General features: G+C 48.5%; 1 protein-coding gene and 1 long non-coding RNA gene across 10 annotated transcripts in view; one reads left to right on the forward strand and one right to left on the reverse strand.

Annotated features, from left to right (window-relative positions):
• LOC310701296 (uncharacterized protein) overlaps positions 1-14,174 on the reverse strand; it is a 95,161-nt gene extending 80,987 nt beyond the window's left edge. For 4 of the 9 annotated variants that reach the window (XR_014522985.1, XR_014522988.1, XR_014522989.1 and 1 more), the window contains exons 1-3: positions 13,904-14,174; positions 10,402-10,471; positions 7,978-8,215 (exon numbers count right to left, since the gene is read on the reverse strand). Coding sequence is in view for 2 of the 9 variants with exons in the window: in XM_083491984.1 (XP_083348110.1) it covers positions 7,978-8,003 (26 nt within the window). In the remaining 7 variants the exon portion in view is untranslated. The remainder of the gene's footprint in view (positions 1-7,977; positions 8,216-10,401; positions 10,472-13,903) is intronic. The other 5 variants (XR_014522984.1, XR_014522987.1, XR_014522990.1 and 2 more) reach the window with 2 other exon arrangements.
• The window catches only part of LOC310702107, a 281,230-nt gene that overhangs the window by 38,325 nt on the left and 220,679 nt on the right, over positions 1-22,226 (forward strand). The window lies entirely within an intron of this gene.

Here is a 22,226-nt window from a genome sequence, read left to right on the forward strand (position 1 = left end):
AAAAAGACAGAAATTGAATACAGTTACTAACTTAGAGATTGAAGGGAGAAACATTCAGAACCCTGTGGAGATCAGAAAATGCTTCCAGAGATATTTTAAACAACCTTATACCCAAGGGCCGCAAAAGGAGATTGAGATAGATCAATTTTTAAGAAACAACGGATTATCAGAACTATCCCAAGAAAACAAGACAATATTGAATTACAAAATAACAGAACAAGAGATTGAAGGTGCCATTCAGAACATGCAATTGGGTAAATCTCCAGGGCCGGATGGGTTAACCTCCAAGTATTATAGGACTTTGAAGGACTATTTGATTCAACCACTGAAGGAGGTTTGTAACGAGATTATGGAGGGGAAGAAGGCACCGAAGTCGTGGAAAGAAGCTTTCATCACACTTATACCTAAATCTGAAACTGAAACTGAAAAGACACAACTACCGCCCCATTTCCCTTTTAAATGTGGATTACAAAATTTTTGCAGATATTTTAGCTAACAGACTAAAGAAAGTGTTAAATGAAGTGATTCATAAAGACCAGGCAGGCTTTCTCCCAGGCAGACATTTGTTGATAACACAAGGAACATTATTGACATTTTGGAACTATTACAAATGAACACTAATACAAAAGCAGTACTGATCTTTATTGATGCAGAGAAAGCCTTTGATAATATTTCTTGGATTTTTATGAAGAAAAATCTTAAAGGGATGGGAGTGGGACGGGGGTTTGAAAATGGTATAGATGGAATTTATTCAGAACAAAAAGCAAAATTGATAGTTAACAATGTGGTGACAGGAGAGTTTAAAATTGAGAAAGGAACACGACAGGGTTGCCCTATCTCTCCACTGCTATTTATTTCGGTCCTGGAGGTGCTCTTGAACATGATCAGAAGGGACAGGTTGATTGAAGGAATTCAGGTCGGAGCTAAACAATATAAATTAAAGGCTTTTGCAGATGACCTGGTTTTGACACTACAGGAGCCATAATCTAGTACAAAAAGAGTTTTAGAATTGATTCAAGAATTTGGTCGGGTGGCGGGATTTAAATTAAATAAACAAAAAACTAAGGTTTTGGAGAAAAACTTGACAACTACGGAAAAAGAAAGGTTTCAGAAGGAGACAGAGTTAAACGTGGTTAAAAAGGTGAAATATCTAGGGGTGAACATAACGGCTAAAAATTTGAACTTATTTAAAGATAACTATGAAAAATGCTGGTCAGAATTCAAAAAAGATTTAGAAATTTGGTGAAAATTGAAGCTTTCCTTGTTGGGTCGAATTGCCGCTATAGAAATGAATGTATTGCCAAAAATGTTGTTTTTGTTCCAGACTCTACAGATTGTGGACAAGATGGATTGTTTCAAGAGGTGGCAGAGAGACATCTCTAAGTTTGTCTGGCAGGGCAAAAAGCCCAGAATAAAATTTAAAATACTCACTGATGCTAAAGAAAGAGGGGGGTTTGCCCTGCCAGACCTGAAACTGTATTATGAAGCAGCAGCCTTCTGCTGGTTGAAAGATTGGCTACTTCTAGAGAACACTGACACTTTGGATTTGGAAGGGTTTAACAATGTGTTTGGATGGCATGCATTATTTGTGGTACGACAAGGTTAAAGCTCATAAAGCATTTAAGAACCATATTGTCAGGAAAGCAATATTTAATGTCTGGACAAGATATAAAGATTTATTGGAAAATAAGACCCCAAGGTGGTTGTCACCAATGGAAGCTAAGGCTCAGAAAAGACTCAATATGGAGGCCAACTGGCCAAAATATTGGGAGATATTAGAAAATGATGGAGACACTTGGAGATTGCAGAGTTTTGATAAACTAAAAGATAAAGTGTGAGATTGGTTACACTACTGCCAGATCAGGGAGGTCTTTAATGAGGACAAAAAAACAGGTTTCCAGGTGGAAAAATTGAAACTGGAAACAGAAGTGTTAGAACCTAAAACTAAGGTACTATCAAGAATGTATAACTTGTTGTTAAAATGGAACACTCAGGATGAAACCGTTAAATCAGCTATGATAAAGTGGGCTCAAGATATTGGTTATAACATTATATTTGCTGACTGGGAACGGTTATGGACCACCGGAGTAAGGTTCACGGCATGTAATGCCTTGAAAGAAAACATGATGAAAATGATATATAGGTGGTACATGACCCCAGTCAAGCTTGCAAAAATATACCATTTGCCAGACAATAAGTGTTGGAAATGTAAAGAAACTGAGGGAACATTCTTCCAACTTTGGTGGACATGCCCTAGGGTTAAGGCTTTCTGGGAAATGATATATAATGAATTGAAAAGGGTATTTAAATATACCTTTCCTAAGAAACCAGAGGCCTTCCTTTGGGGCATTGTTGGCCAAATGGTGTTAAAAAAAGATAGAAATCTTTTCATGTATGCAGTAACAGCAGCAAGAATACTTACTGCAAAGCACTGGAAGACTCAAGATTTACCCACCCTGGAAGAATGGCAGATGCAAATGATAGACTATATGGAACTGGCAGAGATGACTGGCAGAATCCGAGACCTGGGAGAAGAGCTGGTGGAAGAGGACTGGAAGAAATTTAAAGACTATCTGCAAAAGTACTGCAAACTGTATGAATGTTAGAATGTTGCGGGGTATAAAGACAACGGGGTATTAGTGATTCAGCTGAATGTAAAAAAGGTTATCAGAACAGAGGTGAAGTCAGAACAACATTATGTCAAACCTAAACAAAATGAAAAATGGGGAAAAATTGGAGACATAATAGTGGAAAGGTATAATATGAAATACGATTTTTTTAAAAAAGGTGAGGTATTGCTGAACAAAACCTTGTAAAAGGGGAATGCAGAAAAGGGAGATGTGAGGGAGTCTGGAAAGAAGATTATGAGAATAACATCTGAGAAAATGGTTTTTTCTTTTTTATGTCTTTTTATGTACTTTTTCTCTTTGGTTTTTTTGGTTTTTTTCTGATTTTTGAGGGGTGTTTTTTCTTTTTTCTTACTGTGTATTGTGAAGTCTGTTTTATTATTCGAAACTTTAATAAATATCTTTTTTTTAAAAAAAGGAAGATGGCTGCTGCTCAGCCACAGCAAGGCCAAGACAGCTACCCCGGTGAAAGACTGAATGGGGCCAATTGGGAGGCCTGGAGCAAGCGCATGTATTATTGGCTGGAGGGAAATCAGCTGTGGGAATGCACCCAGGCCGATTCAGTCCTTGCCCAGCCCAGTGAGAAGTCTGCAGGAGCAGTGGAAGCTTGTGAAGCAGACGTGGCTGATGCTCTGGAGAAAGAGCAAAGGGTGCTAGCCATTTTAAGGGCCAGCGTTGAGGCTTGGCTGTTGCCAAAGCTGCAAGGGAGGAAGCCCGAGTCACATGGCGGGCACTGAAGACGGCATGTCAGGCCACAGTGGGAGCTAGAAGATGCCCAGACAGAGCACTAAGCCCAGAGGGGGTTGGGACTGTTCCTGGAAGCTGTTGCAATGCTTCAACACGTCTGTGTGATGGTCCGGGAGAGGGGCTAAGAGCTGGGAAGAGGAAGGCAGTTGCAGTCCGTTCCTCAGGAAGCTATGCACCCAGGAGTGGGGGTGCAGGCCGTTCCAAGAGCTCTGGGAAAGCCAAAGTCTCCAAGACTTGTTTGTGCTCTGAGGCAAAGTCCAACAGCAAAGGGCATTGTTCTGCAGAGGCGATGGAATGCAAGGTCAGCCACCTGCTAAAGCAGATCAGCAACAGTTACCAGACGGCGGAGCCGCAGAGAACACCGTTGGGTGTAGGTTCAAGGCATGTGACAGATACCTAGATTCAGTGGCGTAGCGTGGGGGGTGCCAGGGGTGCCAGCCGCACCGGGCGCAACATTTTGGGGGGCGCGTTTGGCCGGCCCCCCTCAAGGAAGCGGGAACCTCTCCAAGGCACAGCGTGCCGTCGGTAGAGGAAAAAAGCCGAGCAGCAGCAGCAGCAAAGTCGGGAGGAGGAGGAGGTGGAGCGAGCCTGCTAATTCCTTGCAAAGTCGGGAGGAGGAGGAGGTGGAGCGAGCCTGCTAAGAATTCCTCGCAGCTGGCCATCCAACCTCCAGCGAAGGAGGGCCCCGCTCCACCTTCCGAGGGAGCCTGCTAGGACCCCCGGCTCCCTGCAGGTGGCTCACAACCCCCGCTAGCCTGGCCGGGGCTCGGGGAGGATGGGAGCCGCCTGCTGGGCTGGCACAGCTGCGTGTGAAGGCGCGGAGGGAGGCGCTCCCAGGGCTGCCGGCGGCCTTTCCCCGCACGCGAAGGAGCAAGGGCGGCGGCGGCGGCGAGGCTGCGCAACAGCGGCTGCGTGAGAACGAGCCCTTGCCCAGCCCGGGGGACGATCCGGAGGCCCTCTCCGAGCGCGTCGCGTGTAGCCAGCCTGCCAGCCTGCCTGCCAGGGTGGAGCAAAGCGGCGGAGTGGGGAGAGGTTGCCCTTCTTCGCACGCAACCCCCCCCGTCACGCCTTAAATCCACCCTCCCACAAACTAGGAGCGAGCAGCTGAGAGGGAACAGCTGAGAGCCATGAGCAGCTTTTTCTGAAAATGCCCTTTAAAAAAAAAAAATCCTAAAATTTATAAACCGCTTGACAGCTACAAAAGCGGTTTGCCAAGAGAATAAAACTGCCAGGAAACAGTGGTGTAGCGTGGGGGGTGCAGGGGGGGCCGGCCGCACCGGGAGCAACATCTGGGGGTTAGGGTTAGGGGGCGCAAATCCACGGGTTAGGGGGCGCAAATTACTTGCCTTGCCCCGGGTGCTGACAAGCCACGCTACGCCACTGCCTAGATTGTCAAGCCTGTAAGCAATCGAAGGTCACAACATGCACATACCCCAGGTCAGAGAGGAGAACCAGCAAACCCTTTGAGCTTGTGCATGCAGATTTATCAGGGCCCATGCCAACACCTTCTTTAGCTGGGTTGAAATGGGTTTTGGTTCTGATTGACGATTTTTCAAAGCATTCTTGGGTTTTCTCGCTTAAACAGAAATCAGAGGCAGCTGCACTGATCAGAGATTGGATCACAGCGGTAGAGCTACGGTTCTCTACCAGGGTGGTTTCCTTTCAATCTGATCGCGGGGGGGGGGGGGAGTTCACAGGTTCTGCGCTGCAATCGTTTTTCAGGCAGAAGGGTATCAGTCATCGACTGACGGCCCCCCACTCTCCGCAACAGAATGGGGTTGCAGAGAGAAAGTTTCGCACGCTACAGGAAGCTGCAAACGCTATGTTGGCAGACTTGGGTTTGCCACAGCGCTTTTGGGCTGAGAGTTATAAGACAGCATGTTTTCTGCAGAACAGGGTGTACAATTCCAGTGTAGGCAACACACCATATTTCTTACTGCATGGGAAGAAACCGAAAGTGCACTTTCTGCACGTTTTCGGCTGCCAGGCTTGGGTTCTCATTCCAAAGGCCATGCACAGAAAGGGTGAGCCAAGATCTAGGAAGATGATCTTTGTAGGCTATGAGCCGGGTTCAAAAGCGTGGTGTTTTGCATACCCTACTGGCAACCAGTCTAAGCTGCTCATTAGCGGCAGTGCTGAGTTTTGCGAGCAGAGTGGGTGGAAACGTCTTCACGGGAACCCGGATGTTCTTTTAGACTCAGATGAGGAAGAGGAGGAGGACGAGGCTGAACCTGTTGCTGAGGTGCACGGTCTACAGCCACAGAGTCCAGAGCCGGGATCTCCAAGGGAGAGGCTCCATATCTCTCCAAAAGGGAGTCCCAGGACCCCTCCACAGGTCTCTGTCAAGTCTGAGCCAAGGAGTGAGCCATCCTCGCCTGCAGAGCCAGTTGTGAGGCCTAAAAGGCGCAGCAGGTCAGAGGGGGAGGTTTCTGACACAGGGGATGGTGTGGCTGATCCAGATGAATCAGGTGCAGTTCCAGAATTCACGCTGAGCAGGTCAGCAAGATCAACGAAAGGAAAGCCACCTGAAAGGTATGAAGCCACTAGTGTCTGGGTTGGTGTGGCTAGGTGTGAACCTGAATCCTTTTGAGGATGTTCAGAAGTTGCCTCAGGAAGAAGCTAGCAAATGGTGTGAGGCAATGCAGAAGGAGATGAACTCAATGGAGTCTCTTGGTGTGTTCTCACTCACTCAGCTGCCGGCTAAAAAGCAAGCTGTCAGCTGCAGATGGGTTTATCGACTTAAACCCACAGAAATGGGAGAACCACAGTATAAAGCGAGTTTGGTGGCCCGAGGATTCACACAGAAGGGTGTCCACTTCACGGAGGTCTATTCGCCGACCTCGAGAGAGGAGACTTTGAGAACGCTTTTGGCGATAGCAGCACAGAGAGGTTGGAAGGTGAACCATTTTGATGTAGATGTCGCCTACCTGAACTCAGGTCTCCAGGAGGAGTTGTACATGCTTCCTCCTCCAGGGTTTGAAGTCAGTGAGCCAGGCGTAGTGTGGCGGTTGCACAAATCCATCTATGGATTACGCCAATCTGCCAGGAATTGGAAGATGTGTCTACATGAAGCCTTAGAAGAGCTAGGTTTTAAGAGATCTCTTGCAGACAGTTGTCTTTACATTAGAGATTCAGGCTTGAAACAGCAAGTGGTTCAGGTGTTTGTTGATGATATCTTGATCATGGCACAGACAGGTGAACAGGTGGAGAAGTTTGCTAAAGAGCTTGGAAAGTGGTTCAAGCTAAAGCAGCTTGGAGATGTCAAGTCCTATTTAGGCGTAGAGATCACAAGAGCAAGTGATGGAAGCTTTTTGCTTCGCCAGAAAGGTAAGATTGAACAGTTGCTTGAGAAGTTCAGGATGTCTGATTGTGCAGGTGCCAGATCACCCTGGAGGCTGGATACGTGAAGGAGTGTCAGCAAGTAGAATGCGTGGTGTTTGAAAATACTGAACTCTTTCAGTCAGCTCTGGGTAGTCTGTTGTATCTGTCACAGTGGAGCAGACCAGACATAGCATTCGCTGTCAATCTGCTCAGTAGAGAGGCTTCAAGTCCTAGTGTGCAGGCCTGGAATGGTATTAAGCGGGTGCTACGTTACCTGCAAGATACCAAAGACTTTTGCCTCAAGATGTCAGCTGAGGGTGGTGTCAAGCTGACTGTGTGGGTGGATTCGAGTTGGGCTAACCTTGAGGACCGCAAATCAGTGTCAGGTTTAGTGGTGAAGTTTGGGGACTCAGTAGTTGGGTGGAGGTCCCGGAAGCAAAGTCTCATAGCGCTTTCATCTACTGAAGCTGAGTTCAGTGCGCTATCAGAGGTTTGCAGAGAGCTGGAGTTCTATGTGTGTTTGGTCGAAGAAATCTGTGGAGAGAATTGTCTGCCCGTTGTGGTGCATGAAGACAATCAACCAATGCCTCAAATTGGCCGAGACGGGGCAGTTCAAGGCGAGGACCAAACATTTGGACATATGTTTCCAGAATGTATGTCAGAGCGTTCATGAGGGGCTAGTTGCTCTGAAATACTGTCCCTCAACCAAGAACCTCGCTGATGGTTTCACAAAACCATTAACCTTCCAGAAGCACGAGGAGTTCTGTGAGGGTCTGTGTATGGGGAAAGCATTGTTGGCTATTGTCCCCAGATGCAGGACAAGAGGGGGTGTGGAGTTTGGAACTGACAGGTTTAAAACTCCGTGGGGTCCTGTATCTGGGAGGAGCTTGGCGCAGAGAAGCACGTCACAGTATGTGTCACTCTCCAGACTTGCTTTCGATTCTGGCTGAGACGCAGCTCAGCTTGGAGGCTGTGTGTGTGTGCTTTTGGAGCACAGTGAGAAATGTCGGAAGTTTCTGATGGATTTACTGCTTTGTAAATAAACGCTTCTAGAGATAAGAACCGAACTGTCTTTGGACTTGATTTATCCCTCATCTCACACGGACGCAGGACCGCTGCTACTCTGCTCTCCTGCCAGGTCAGCTCCCTAACAGAGACGCACAGGGAAGCCTGACTGGACACAGGATTTATTTACGCAAAAGCATAGTACCTCTCGTGGAAGACATATAAGGCTCCTTCTGGGGTGATTGATCCACCATTAATCCCCAACCTGTACTCTCACCTGTGGGTCCTAGACGCTATCAGCATGCAACAGCAGACACAACCCAGGAAAAGCTTCGACAGGTCAACTAAACCAGTTGAGGATAATTGATGGGTCTCAATCCCTTGGTGAGTCGGGGACTTTCACTGCATGCGATGACAGACTCTGGCACATTGAGCAGACGAGACCAATAGTGACTCCAACAGCCAAGCAGGTGATTTATGCAAGTGCCGTAGAGGGAACTGAGGGGCTCATCAACCTGGGAAGGGAGGCCAAGCAGTAGAAGAAAAACTCTGATTCTAAACCTCTGCAGGCTTGCATGAATATCTTCAGGAAAAGAAGAGGCTAAGCAGTAAACCCTACAAGAATCGGAGTGACGTCCTTAAGACAATTGTGTTGGAGTGTTGTGGGTATCAAGGAGTGGAAATGCTGACTCAGTTTCATGTGGGGAGTCAGCATCCCAAGCGATGGTCTATAGCCAGCTAGTATACAGAGGTATGCTTGACTTCTCCACACTGGCTTCTCCCCTGTATGTAGGAAGGCTGATTTGTGGAACTTTATGATGCTGCAGGACTGCAGCTGGAATAAGGCCCTCCTTGCAACACAGCTGGACTCCTGAGTGCTTTATATGGAGCTTCTATCAGTCCAAATACATTGCAACATGTTGGGTGGAGTCCTTGTATGCCTCCTTCCGGTAACTCCTGGGGCCAAAGATATTGCTCTGCTTCCCTTTGGACCATATCAAGAAGGTTGAGAAGGTAGGGCTGCCATAGGTCTGTCCCCCCCCCCCCCGGGAATTGAGCGTTTAAAATAGCGTCCAGGAGGATTTTCACAAGATCGGCAAAAGGTCCACCCAGACGTATGGCAAGGCTGCCGTTTCTTGTGAGGAGAACCAGAACTTACAGGGTTAAACAGTTCTGTGTGACGTCTCACATCCTGAGGCCTGGTTTTGTTCACATACGGGAATCTTTCTTTGCGTGTGAGTTACTTTCGCTTTTAGCTGTTGAGCCGGAGAGAATGTCCGCCCGATCTCTGGGGTGATTTATGATGTTTTTTCTGTACATAATAAAGCCTTCTTAGATTATGCAAGAGGCCTGTATACAGACTGGGATTTATGACCCACACAAGGCAAAACCGCTGGTGCGATACTCTGCTTGGAGCCAGGAAGAGAGCGTGAGGCTCAAGTCAGCACAGGGAAGCTGTGCCCGACTCCATTACATTCCGAAGATTTCTATGGTGGGAAACATCAGGAAAGCTCAAAAGCTGCTTCTTTTGGGGAGAATTTGTATTTTTAGAAAGCTCAACAACTCTGTCCGGATTTTTGCATTTTTAAACGGGGGCACCCTGCTGGAGAAGATGTTCTTGTCGTGCAGGCAGCCCAGGACCTCCACACACACTGCCCTGTATTCTCCGGGGGTCACGTCTGTGCTTCTAACACCCCTGTTTGACTTCAACCTCATGGAGACTCTACATTGTGTCTCGAGGCAGATGGATGTCAACAAAAGGGGGTGGAAGGACAGAATCTGACTTTTGAGAGAGGAGGTGCAGTCAGAGATGCTTCCACCAGAAGAGAGCGTGAGGGGGGAAACCACCTTTAGATGACATTTAGGATCCCTGCCTCCATTTCTCAGCCTGAACTGTAACTCAGAATCTCAATTGTAACTCAGTTCAGAACCTTCACATCTATCCTCTGGTTGGCCGTCTTCTGGAATATAAACCAGACCTCTTTGAGGGTATCATCCAAACCTTCATTTAGTGTGGGCACCTTGGATTTGGAGTCTAGGTATCATCCATAATCCCTGAAAACGTGTCTCAGTAACCCTTGGTATCTATACCCACCTGGACCTCCCAAGTGAATCTGAACCCCTAGAGGAATCCTCTATGCTGAGGTGGGGCACCTCTGGCCCTCCAGATGTGGCTGGACACAAAGTACCATCAGCCCAAGCAAGGATGGCCAACGACCAGGGATGATGGGAGTTCTACTGGCACAAAACCTAGAGGGACACGCTTTCTCCATCTTCTAAAAAAGCTAAATATCTGTATTGTTTCCTCCTTCCTCCGTGATGTGTAACATCTTCCTGATACACTCCAAGCAACTACACACATTCCCTAATCCTGCACCATTTACTTCCTGAGGCGGCTCCATTGTATCCACCTTCTCAGAACCACCCACCATTTCAGTAGCAGTCCTTCAGTTCCCAGCTATTAGTCCCCCCTCCCCCTACGGAGGAATTATTCATCTGAATCCCAGGGGCTGGGAGTCCCGAGTGGGGAGACAGCTGTTGGCCCTGCTGGGGGGGGGGGTTCTCCTTGCCTGGTCCTTGTGAGAAGAGGATGATGGACGAGGTGGGCCCTGATCCTAATCCAGCAGGACTTTTCTCATGTTCCCACAAACTGAAACGAGACCTACAAGATACAGTCTCCCAGGCAAGAGGAAGGACATACCTCTCAAAGTCTCTGTATTTTTCTGTCTCAAGGAAGAAGTTGAGCTCAGACTTGCAGATCAGATTCGCTCCTGTGTGGAATGAGTAAAACGGAAGTGCTATTTACGCCACTGGAAACGTATTCCAAAATATTCATCTTTTGAAGAAAGTATAACAAGGCATCCGGTGCCCCTTTAATAATAATTATACTAATATTAATAATTTATTTCTTATACCTTGCCCATCTGATTGGGCCTCCCCAGCCACTGTGGGCAGCTCCCAATAGAGCATTAAAAATACATTAAAACAGCAATCATTAAAAACTTCCCTAAACTGCCTTCAGATGTCTTCTAAATGTCAGATAGTTGTTTATTTCTTTGATATATGATGGGAGGGCTTTCCACAGAGTGGGCACCCCTACCCAGAAGGCCCTCTGTCTGGTTCCCTGTAACTTCACTTCTTGTAGTGAGGGAACCGCCAGAAGGCCCTCAGTGCTGGGCCTCAGAGTCCGGGCTGAATTATGGGGGTGGAGATGCTCCTTTAGGTATACTGGGCCGTTTAGGGCTTTAAAGATCAGCACCAACACTTTGAATTGTGCTCGGAAACATCCTGGGAGCCAATGTAGGTCTTTCAGGTGTTATGTGGTCTCGGTGGCCACTCCCAGTCACCAGTCCAGCTGCTGCATTCTGGATTAGTTGTAGTTTCTGGGTAATCTTTAAAGGTAGCCCCACGTAGAGTGCATGGCAGTAGTCTGAGCGGAAAATAACCAGTTGAGAGAGTCTGCAGGCAGGTAGGGTCTCATCCTGCGTACCAGATGGAGCTGGTAGAGAGCTGCCCTGGACCCAGAATTGACCTGTGCCTCCATGGACAGCTGTGAGTCCAAAATGACTCCCAGGCTGTGCACCTGGTCCTTCAGGGGCACAGTTACCCCATTCAGGACCAGGGAGTCTTCTATACCTACCCGCCTTCTGTCCCCCAAAACAGTAGTTCTGTCTTGTCAGGATTCAACCTCAATCTGTTAGCCACAATCTTCCAACTGCCTCCAGGCACTCACACAGGACCTTCACCGCCTTATCTGGTTCTGATTTGAAAGAGTGGTAGAGCGTGAGAGAGAGGAATAGGTCTCTGGCTACTTCCTGGGAGGGGATTCCAGAAGCAAAGAGCCGCTTTGGAGAAGGCCTCCTCCTCCCTCTCAGGACCTTCCACCTTTTTCTCTCTTCTCCTCTCCAAGGTGGACCAAGGGTTTGACTTGGTATAAGGCAGCCCACCCATAAAAAGGCTGATCGCCAAAGAATTGGTGCTTTTGAATTCTGGTGCTGGAGGAGACTCTTGAAAGTCCCATGGACTGCAAGAAGATCAAATCTCTCCATTCTGAAGGAAATCAGCCCTGAGTGCTCACTGGAAGGACAGATCATGAAGATAAGGCTCCAATACTTTGGCCACCTCATGATAAGACTCCCTGGAAAAGACCCTGATGTTGGGAAAGATGGAGGGCACAAGGAGAAGGGGACGACAGAGGACGAGATGGTTGGACAGTGTTCTCGAAGCTACCAGTCTGACCAAACTGCGGGAGGCAGTGGAAGACAGGAGTGCCTGGCGTGCTCTGATCCATGGGTCACAAAGAGTCGGACAAGACTAAAGCTAAACAACAAAAGGCGGCCCACAGCCAGCCATGCAGTAGCTTGCGAGGATTAACGGGGAGAAGATTGAGCTTCCTGAAAGAAGTGGGGAAATCAGTGGGAACCCCCCCCCCCCGCCCTTGATCAGGCATCTCTCTCTGGTCAACTTGAAAGAGTGGCAGATTCCTGGGCAGGAGGGAGAAGCCAAGGCAGACCCACCAGACAGTCCTCCTCCAGTGCCCAAGGATGGAGACATCTCTCCAAAAGGAAGAGTCTCTCTCTCTCTCTCTCTCTCTCTAGAGAGCCAGTGTGGTGTAGTGGTTAAGAGCGGTAGTCTCGTAATCTGGGGAACCGGGTTCGCGTCTCCGCTCCTCCACATGCAGCTGCTGGGTGACCTTGGGCCAGTCACACTTCTTGAAGTCTCTCAGCCCCACTCACCTCACAGAGTGTTTGTTGTGGGGGAGGAAGGGAAAAGGGGAATGTTACCCGCTTTGAGACTCCTTAGGGTAGTGATAAAGCGGGATATCAAATCCAAATTCTTCTTCTTCTTCTCTCTCTCTCTCTCTCTCTTCAGCAGGGCTCTCCCCCAGTGGCGTAGCGTGGGGGGTGCCAGGGGTGCCGGCCGCACCGGGCGCAACATCTGGGGGGCGCGAGTCCAGAGGGAAGGGACAAGTTCCTTCCTCCGCAGGGCTCCCCGCCGCCACCGCCAGCCTTGCGCCCTAGCGCGCGCGCGCGCCCCCCGCCGCCGCCGCCGCTGCGGCTGCGCTCCACTCACTGCTCGCAGGAGGAGCAGCCGCTGCAGCAGCGCCAACGCCGCCACCGACGCCTGGAGGGGGCACCGCTGGCTCCGGCTCTCAGCGCAAGTCTCAGCCGTGGGGGGGGGCAAGGACGGAGCGCGGCTGGAAGCCCCCAGACCCGGCCGGGAAGAGGAGAGGCGCTCACCAAGCCCAGATCTGGAGCTCCACCTACAGCCCAAGGAGAGGAGGGGGCGGGGAGGCGCCCGAGGGGAGGGGGCTTCGGCTGCCTCAGCCCGCGGGGGCTCCGCAAATAATAAATTTAATAAATTCCTGCTGAGCCTTTGGGGGGGGTCCTTGGCTCCTTCGCTCACCCCCAGCCCCAGTGGCGTAGCGTGGGGGGTGCAGGGGGGGCTGGACGCAACATCTGGGGGGGCGCTCACACTCGAGTGCTAAAATCCACGGGTTAGGGGGCGCAAATTATTTGCCTTGCCCCGGGTGCTGACAACCCACGCTACGCCACTGCTCTCCCCCCCCCAGGGCTGCTGCTATCCCTCCCTCAGCCCCCCCCCCAATTTCCTCTGCCCTCCTCCCTCCACCCCACAGTCTCCCCTACGACCAGCTCACTCCTTGCCCTCTGCACAGAATCAAATCTCTCCCAGGCGCACCAACCTCTCCATCCAGAGGAGCCTCCCAAGACGGGCAGGGAGGGGGGGGGGTCTTTTATCCCGGCCTATTTCACTTCCTTTAACCCTTTCATGGACACCCTCTCTCCATCAAGAGCGCCTTGAGGGATTCCGGCCAGGCGGGGAAAGGCAGAGGGCGGGGCGCGTCATGTTTCGGTCTTGGGGTCAAATCCAGGGCTGCTTGGGGATAGGGGTCCTCGTCGGGACCCCCTTGGTGGGCATCACATTCCAGCTGCTGCAAAGGCGCCCCAGGGGTCCAGGGCAGTTGAGCATCGCTTGCCCTCAAGCGGTGGGGCCGCTGCAAAGGAGATCGTGCAATGCAATCCCTGCAGGTGTTGGGTCCCCACTTCGCAGCTGGGTCGCGCGGATCAGAGCCCCTGCCCATGGGGCCCCAGAAAGGCGCTTGCATTGCGGGGGGGGGGGTGTCTCTCTCTGTCCTTTTCTCCCCGCCCGCTCCAATCTCCCTCTTCCCGCCGCACCTTTACCTCTTTGTCCTTACTTTGACAGTCAGAGCTGTTCGACAGTGGAATTTGCTGCCAAGGCGTGTGGTGGAGTCTCCTTCTTTGGAGGTCTTTAAGCAGAGGCTTGGCAACCATATGTCAGGAGTGCTCTGATGGTGTTTCCTGCTTGGCAGGGGGTTGGACTCGATGGCCCTTGGGGGGTCTCTTCCAACTCTTCTATGATTCCTCTCTGGTGATCCTCGCGTGCTTTGCTCGCGAAACCCGTTTTCTTCCCGGAAATACGGGGGCGGAGGCGCGTTATTCCACCGACACCCTTCCTCCCTTTTGCAAAACCTCCCACTTCTCGGGGGGCGGGTTTCCTTCCTTTGGGCCACCAGGAATCTCCCGACACTTCCAGGTTCTTTTCGAACGCAGGAGCCCATAGAGCTACGGCAGCACAGAGCAGCCCGTGTGTGTGTGTGTGTGTGTGTGTGTGTGTGTGTGTGTGTGTGTGTGTGTGTGTGTTAGGGGATGGGGACCAGCCGTGAAGGCGCAGCCTTTTGCGTCCTGCCCCCCCCCCCGTGTTGCCTCTCCTCCCCACAGCGGAGTCTCCAAATAGAGCAAAGCAAAACCTACTCAAAGAGAAGCTGCTCCTGCTCCACCTTCCCAATCGCAGCAGAAATATATATACAATAATTTCCAGGTTTATACATTTCAATAATTTTACAGTCATTTTAACATTTCGAAACGTGACTTCCTTCCCCCTCTTTCTGAGGTTCCTTATATTTACCATACTTTCCCATGGAAAAGGCAATGAATTTTTATTTAAAAATTATGTTTAAAAATAGGGGGCGCCTTACACACGGGGGCGTGTTATACATGTTAAAATATGGTATTTTTTATATTTTCTGCATATCCAAATTAACTTAATTTGGTCATTTATTTCATCTTCTTTCAATATATACTCTTATAAAACTGCAGGTTATTACAACAAAATCCTGCCAATGTTCTTATCTGTTCACAATTTGTTTGTAAATAATAAATCATTTCCATTCTTTTATATAAAAAAGTTTTTTATCTTGATTTTTCATTTTTCTGGTAAGCTTCACCATTTCTGCATATTCCATAAGTTTTTGTGAGAGAGCCAGTGTGGTGTAGTGGTTAAGAGCGGTAGTCTCCTAATCTGGGGAACCGGGTTCGCGTCTCCGCTCCTCCACCTGCAGCTGCTGGGTGACCTTGGGCCAGTTACACTTCTCTGAAGTCTCTCAGCCCCACTCACCCCACAGAGGGTTTGTTGTGGGGGAAGAAGGGAAAGGAGATTGTTAGCCGCTTTGAGACTCCTGAAGGGGAGTGATAAAGTGGGATATCAAATCTAAACTCTTCTTCCTCGTTCTTGCTATTATCAGATGCCAGCTTTGGAGTCCGATTCGTGCTTCCGGCTGGATGGGAGAGAGTGCCTCTGGGCACATGCAGAGTATGCTCATGCTTTTGGGGTTAGGGGCAGAGACCAGCACAGCCCCCAGGATTTCATCCGCCCCAATGCCTTCGCTTTTATGAATTGTGAACAGCATTGCAGGGGGTTGAATTGGTGGCCCTTGGGTCCCTTCTGTGATAAGAATTTTAAGGTCTTAGATATATATTAAATGTTCGTAAATGTACCAACCAAGCACGTACATAAATCAGCACAGGAAGACTGACCTGAAACCACTTTTGATTCCCAAACTGGCCAAATGTTTTCTTGGAAAATGGAAAAGCCTCCCCATTGTCTTTTCCTTCACAAATCCTGTCTTAAAGGTATGTCTATGTTTGAATAGGGTGAGCCTGTGACCTGACTCAGGAACTAAGTATTTATCATTACAAAAGACTAGCCAGGCTCCCCAGGGTATCCAATCAAGTGAGCATTAACAGGTAACCTGTCAGACAAGATAAACAACGCACTCAGATTTTTGCTGTAGACTGCCTTTTCTGTGATGTAGGTATGATGTATCTGGGGTGGTGGTCTTGGGCTACACCCCTTCTGTGTGATGTAGGTATGATGTATGGAGGGGTGGTCTTGAGCTCCAGGGCAGGGAATTTAAAATGTCTATATAAGGGCAGGCACACCTTTGTTCTGGGTCCTCCTCCTTTCCTACGTGTGAGTGGAGCACCCTGTTGCAACAGATCAATCAAGATCAGGCTTACTAGCTGCTTTGCTTCTCAATATTATCTGGTTGGCCTCTGTTATTTTCTCCTACCAATAGGGAACCTACATAAGGACTCTATATGGGCTCTTGGATACCCCATAAGGGAAAAAGGGCAGATTCTGTTTACAACACTTCCAATTCTACGATTCTATGATTCCTGAGCCTGAGTCCTGTTGCCTTGCTGTGCTCAGGCAGAGTCTGCCGGCAACTGGTGATGCTGGCCTCGCTCCGTTAGCAGACTGGGCAGGAATTTATTTGAAGGTGGGGAAGGTTGCTGTTCTCAGAAAAGCAGTGCTGTTCCTGGAAATGGCTGGTGGCGGCTGGGAGGGAGCCCAGCGCTAATTCTGTAAAAAGGAGCTTGTTTGTTTGCTCAGAGAACTTCCACTTTCAGCCGAAGGAGGTCTAGCTGACATCGATTAAAACACACACACAACTTTGCTGTTTTCCTCTCCCCCATCCTCGCCCCCCTGCTAGATTTGTGCATTATCTGTTGCTGAACAGCCTAACGATAGATACAGCACAATAAAAACAATCACTGAGCGGAATCCAATTTTTGTTGATTTGTTTTTAATTCCAGTACCTTAACCTGGTCTCCCTGTCCGCATTGCCTGCAACTGAGTAGTGTCCCTGAGCATGCACAAAGTGAATTTACTTCGCTGTAAATAGAGTCACACAAGGCTTTCAGGCTGCGGAGACTTTTCTTTCTTTCTTTCTTTCTTTCTTTCTTTCTTTCTTTCTTTCTTTCTTTCTTTCTTTCTTTCTTTGAAAGGTAGCAGGGGCAGGCTGATTAACCCGATTCAGATATAAAAATGTGACGTAAGTTAATTTCTAAAATGTATAAACTTTCATTAGCTTGGCAAACGAAAGATGAACAGGTCAAATGGGTTATGGGCGAAGGATTTTGGTTATGATACTGAATTGGCAACATGGGAGAGACTACAGACAACAGGGTTAAAATGTACAGCTTGTTACACTTTGAAGGAGAACTATATGAAAATGATGTATCATTGCTTTTCACTCCTAGTAAATTAGCTAAAATGTATAAATCAAAGTCTAAAACTGGGAATGTAAATAGAAGAGGGTACTTTTTATCACATGTGGTGGTCATGTAAGGTGATAAAAGACTTCTGAGAAATGATAGATAATAAATTGAAAAAATATTGGAAATAACTTTTCCTAAGAAACCAGAGGGACGCAGGTGGTTCTGTGGGTTAAACCACAGAGCCTAGGACTTGCCGATCATAAGGTTGGCGGTTTGAATCCCTGCGACGGGGTGAGCTCCCGTTGCTCGGTTCCTGCTCCTGCCAACCTAGCAGTTCGAAAGCAGGCCAAAGTGCAAGTAGATAAATAGGTACTGCTCCGGCGGGAAGGTAAACGGCGTTTCTGTGCGCTGCTCTGGTTCACCAGAAGCGGCTTAGTCATGCTGGCCACATGACCCAGAAGCTGTATGCCGGCTCCCTCGGCCAATAAAGCGAGATGAGCGCCGCAACCCCAGAGTCGGCCACGACTGGACCTAATGGTCAGGGGTCCCTTTACCTTTAAGAAACCAGAAGCATAAATTTTCGGTATTATAGGCCCAGAGATCCCGAAGGACCAGATGAAACTATTCATGTATGCGACCATGGCTGCACAGATTCTGTTAGCCCAGAAATGGAAAGATGGTACAACTCCAGCCAATGAAAAGTGGCAGATAAAACTGATGGACTAGGCCAAAATGGCAAAACTTACATGAAGAATTAGAAACCAGGAAAAGGTGGTCTGTAATAAAGACTGGGGAAAGTTTATAAACTATTTGGGGGGAAAACTATTGCAAACAATTACACACATTGGTAGGATTGACAGAAAACTTGTAGCAAAAAATTGAACTATGAAATGAAAAAGGATTTATAAGAACAGAAGAAGAGGAAGAAGAAGAGTTTGGATTTGATATCCTGCCTTTCACTCCCCTTCAGGAGTCTCAAAGCGGCTAACATTCTCCTTTCCCTTCCTCCCCCACAACAAACACTCTGTGGGGTGAGTGGGGCTGAGAGACTTCAGAGATGTGTGACTGGCCCAAGGTCACCCAGCAGCTGCAGGTGGAGGAGCAGAGACGCGAACCCGGTTCCCCAGATTACGCGACTACCGCTCTTAACCACTACACCACACTGGCTCTCAGAGCTATGAAAGAGCTGCAGGGGGGGGGGGATCATTATATTAAGATCCACAATGGCGGGGGGGGGAGTCAAAGGGGATTGTATGTTTATGTTTTTATTTTGCTTGTATATGCAAAACAGAAAATGCAAATAATAAGAATAAGAATAAGGAAAATGGCATCATGGCAAATTAATCTGCTCTTTTTATGATGATCAGTAAATGTACAGAGGAATCATGGTTCTTGGGTTGGTGGCAAAGCAGGTCTGTTGCTGGTGGCCTGGCCTTTCTGCCCTCCCCCTTTCCCCCTCCCCTCCCTTCTCCCAGCCCTGGCCCCCTGCTGTGTCCTCCTCTGATTGGGTAGCAGCAGGGCTGGGGACTTTCCTGGAGCTGAGCTTTGCTCCGAGCCAATGAGAGGCTCCGAAGTTGGCTGGTCATCAGTTACTAGGCAGGGGAGGTTTAGCATTTGCAAAAACCAACACTTGGTTTTCCTCTCTGACTGTATCCCAGGCAGCTGGAGGGTAGAAAGAGCCTTTCTCTGGGCAACGGGTGGGGTGGGGCAGCAGGAGTGGGGCAAGAAAAGGCTTCAAGACAGCCTCGCTAGGGCAACCAGGCTAATGGGCAGCGTGTGAATAATGAAATTATTGTTTCAATTATTATTGCATAGATTAGGCCAACCAGCCCACCACCCCACTCTTTCTGCTGAGTTGGGACCCTGGCCGTCTGCCCCAAATTATTGCTCTGGTGCCCCCCCCCGCCCTGCCCCCATTAACAGGTTCTCCATTGTCTCGCTGCATTCGTTAACTCTCACCAGTTTGGTTCCCGTCCATTTGAGATCTAGAAGTGAAGGGAGAGGGGAACGGTTAATCATTAATATTATCTATACATAGTAAATTCCTGCACTCTGCTAAGATGGTTACACAGCTAAAAAAATGCAGTTATTTGCAAAAGCCTAAAACAGACAGGTTAGGAGGCCGCTTCCTGCCTAATCAGCTATTTGGAACTGCTGATGTTAGCTACAGGTCAGAAGGTCGCTTCCTGCCCAGCCAGAAACTGCTGTTAACTGAAAAACCACTAGCAAGATGTTTCCTGTTTTGCTTCTGCCTTTAGCTGTTAACTGAAAAACCACTAGCAAGATGTTTCTTGTTTTGCTTCTGCCTTTAGCTGTTAACTGAAAAACCACTAGCAACCACCAGCAAGATGTTTCCTGCTTTGCTTCTGCTTTTAAGTAATGCAAGATAAGAAGAAGAGGAAATGCTTTGCTAGCAAAAGAAGACACGTGTACAAGGAGGTGGGAGGGGGTGCTTACTGAGCAGAGAAAATGCTTAACCAGCAGAGGAAGTGCTTAGCTAGCAGCCTTAGCCAGCAAATATAGATATGCCCTAAAAGGTAATGAGTTGAAAACTTGCCAGCTGATTGGGGGAGTTTTGGGGGGAGGTATGGGAGGAGGGTGAATGCTTTCAGGTATAAAAATGCTTGCTGAACATGGTAACAACACAGTCAGATTTCAGAAACTATATTCTGCTGACTGTCACTGTGCACAGATTTGCAATAAAACTCTTTTCTCCAAAGAAGAAACTTTCCTGGAATTTTTTATTCTCTTCTCGGCCCTGGGGACGCGGGTAAGCAATTCTCTGGCAAAGTAAAAGGCATAAGCCTACAGAAGAATGTTTGTTCTTTCGGTGAAAGGTAACCTGCAATAAGATGACAATTCCCCTGCATTCTGCTAACTTTGCAACTTTGCTGCTTGAATGTTTGTGCTCAAGCCTTGGCTCCAGAAAGGACGCCTCTCGCGAACGCCGCTGGGAGCTCTTAACCAAAACCCAAATATTTGATCTTAGGCGAAAGGCCACGATTTGGCAGGGAGGGGTTCTGAATCTTGAAGGAGGACGGACAACTCTTTCAACTTACAGTATACTTTTAAAAAATGAAGTATTCCCCATATTTCATGCCCCACCCCTCAGTCTCTGAGTGATGCAAGATTCCCGGGGTTCCATGCACTTACCTAGAGTTTGTGATTCCTTTTGGGAATTAGTCACAGGGGAGACTGTAGTGTCTTTATGATATATGGTTTATTTACACACACACACACACACACACACAACCTGAGTCTGCGATGGAGGAGTTCATAGCATTAACAAAAAGGGGTTTTGTTTCTCCCGTAGCTGCAGCCTTGGGTTCAAACAGAAATCAAACCTTGATCTTTCTCTCAAGCTCGCTGCTTTCCCCTCTGGCTCACATCACTGCAACTCAACTCTGAACTATGGCTTTTGTCCTTCTCACTATCTGCAAGTTGAGGGAGCGGGGAGGGTACCACTTGCCATCTCACAGAGAGCCCCTTTCCTTTGTGCCCTCAATGGCCCATCACCCAGGTGATCGTCTCATTCAGAAGCTAGCCTGGCTTACAGTTTATCACTTGCTGGATCCAGCTATTAGAAGGGTCTAACATGCCCAACACATAAAAAAATAGTGGCAAAATAGGGAGAGGATGGAGTGCTGGTCAAATCTCGGAAGCTGGAAGGTATAAGATTGCACAGCAGGCTGGGCCTTGTCTGTTGGCCACCGTAATGTCCCTGAACAAGCCTTGGCACCAGAAAGGACGCTTCTCAAAAACTCCACTCTCAGGTATCATTTAACATCTGGAGACTTACAGGTCGGGAGGAAGAGCTGAACAACTGTTTTTCAACTAACATTAATTCTTTTTTTTTAATGAGGCACACAAAAAATAGGGGCAAAATAGTGAGAAGAGGGAAAACACTAGATGTTGTTGTTGTTGATGTTCTCTCCCAGATGCGTGCGGTGGATGTGTCACTTTGAAAAAACCAAGCTAGTCAGGAAGCTATACTGAATCAAATTATTGGTCCAACCAACTCAGTGCTGTCTGCACTGACTGGCAGTGACTCTCCAGGGTTAATAATAATAATAATAATAATAATAATAATAATAATAATTTATTTTTAGCCCGCCCATCTGGCTGGGTTTCCCCAGCCACTCTGGGCAGCTCCTAACATAATATTAAAAACAGAATAAAACATCAAACATTAAAAATTTCCCTAAACAGGGCTACATTCAGATGTCTTCTAAATGTCAGATACTTGTTTATTTCCTTGACATCTTCTGGGACGGTGTTCCACAGGGCGGGCGCCACCACCGAGAAGGCCCTCTTCCTGGTTCTCTGTAACCTCACTTCTTGCAGGGAGGGAACCACCAGAAGGCCCTTGGAGCTGGACCTCAGTATTCGGGTAGAACGATGGGGGTGGAGACACTCCTTCAGATGTACTGGACCGAGGCCGTTTAGGGCTTTAAAGGTCAGCACCAACACTTTGAATTGTGCCTGGAAATGTACTGGGACCCAGTGTAGGTCTTTCAAACCCAGGGATTCCTCCACCTGGAATTGCCATCCGGGAATGGACCTGGGACTTTCTGAATGCCAAGCAGATGTTCTGCACCTGCAATCCTTTGTGCTAATCCTTTCTGCTTGGGTTGGGGTGGGGGTCCTTCCTAGTGGGAAGCAGAAATGGCTCCTCTGTGAGGAGGTTTTGCTACGCTCACAGTTGACCTCAGCCTCCTGGATCGTGGCCAGCTTCCCTCTTTCATTTCCCTGAATGCTGAGCTGTGCTTGACGCATGGGGAAGCGTCCCCTCGGCTGCCGGGGGGGGGGGGGGCTGAAGGAAGGAGGGGGTGGGGGACACACAAACTCTGCGCCTAGAGGTCCTGCTTCTGTTGTCAGGGACTGTGACCAGTGAGTCACAGTCCTCCTTCCCTGCCTCAGGCAGGGTCTGCACATAGATGAAATTGGCACTCCCTGCAGTGAGAAATCTAGCACATCAGGGAGAAATGTTGCACGCCAATCTGTTGCCAGGACACTTTTTTCTTCTTCTTCACATGGGGGAGGGCATTAAAAATGTGACACAGCAGCTGCACTGTTCTCCCATTTAAGGTCTCTGCCTCCTCATCTTCCACCTCATCCATCTCTGTGGATGCCAGGGGAGTTGAGTGGGAATTCAGTTTGGAAGCTCAAGGGGACTCAGTGGGAAACTGGGGTATGTGAGGGA

The sequence above is a fragment of the Podarcis liolepis genome, assembly GCF_965112155.1.
Source record: "Podarcis liolepis genome assembly, chromosome: 2".
Lineage (NCBI taxonomy): Eukaryota > Metazoa > Chordata > Lepidosauria > Squamata > Lacertidae > Podarcis > Podarcis liolepis.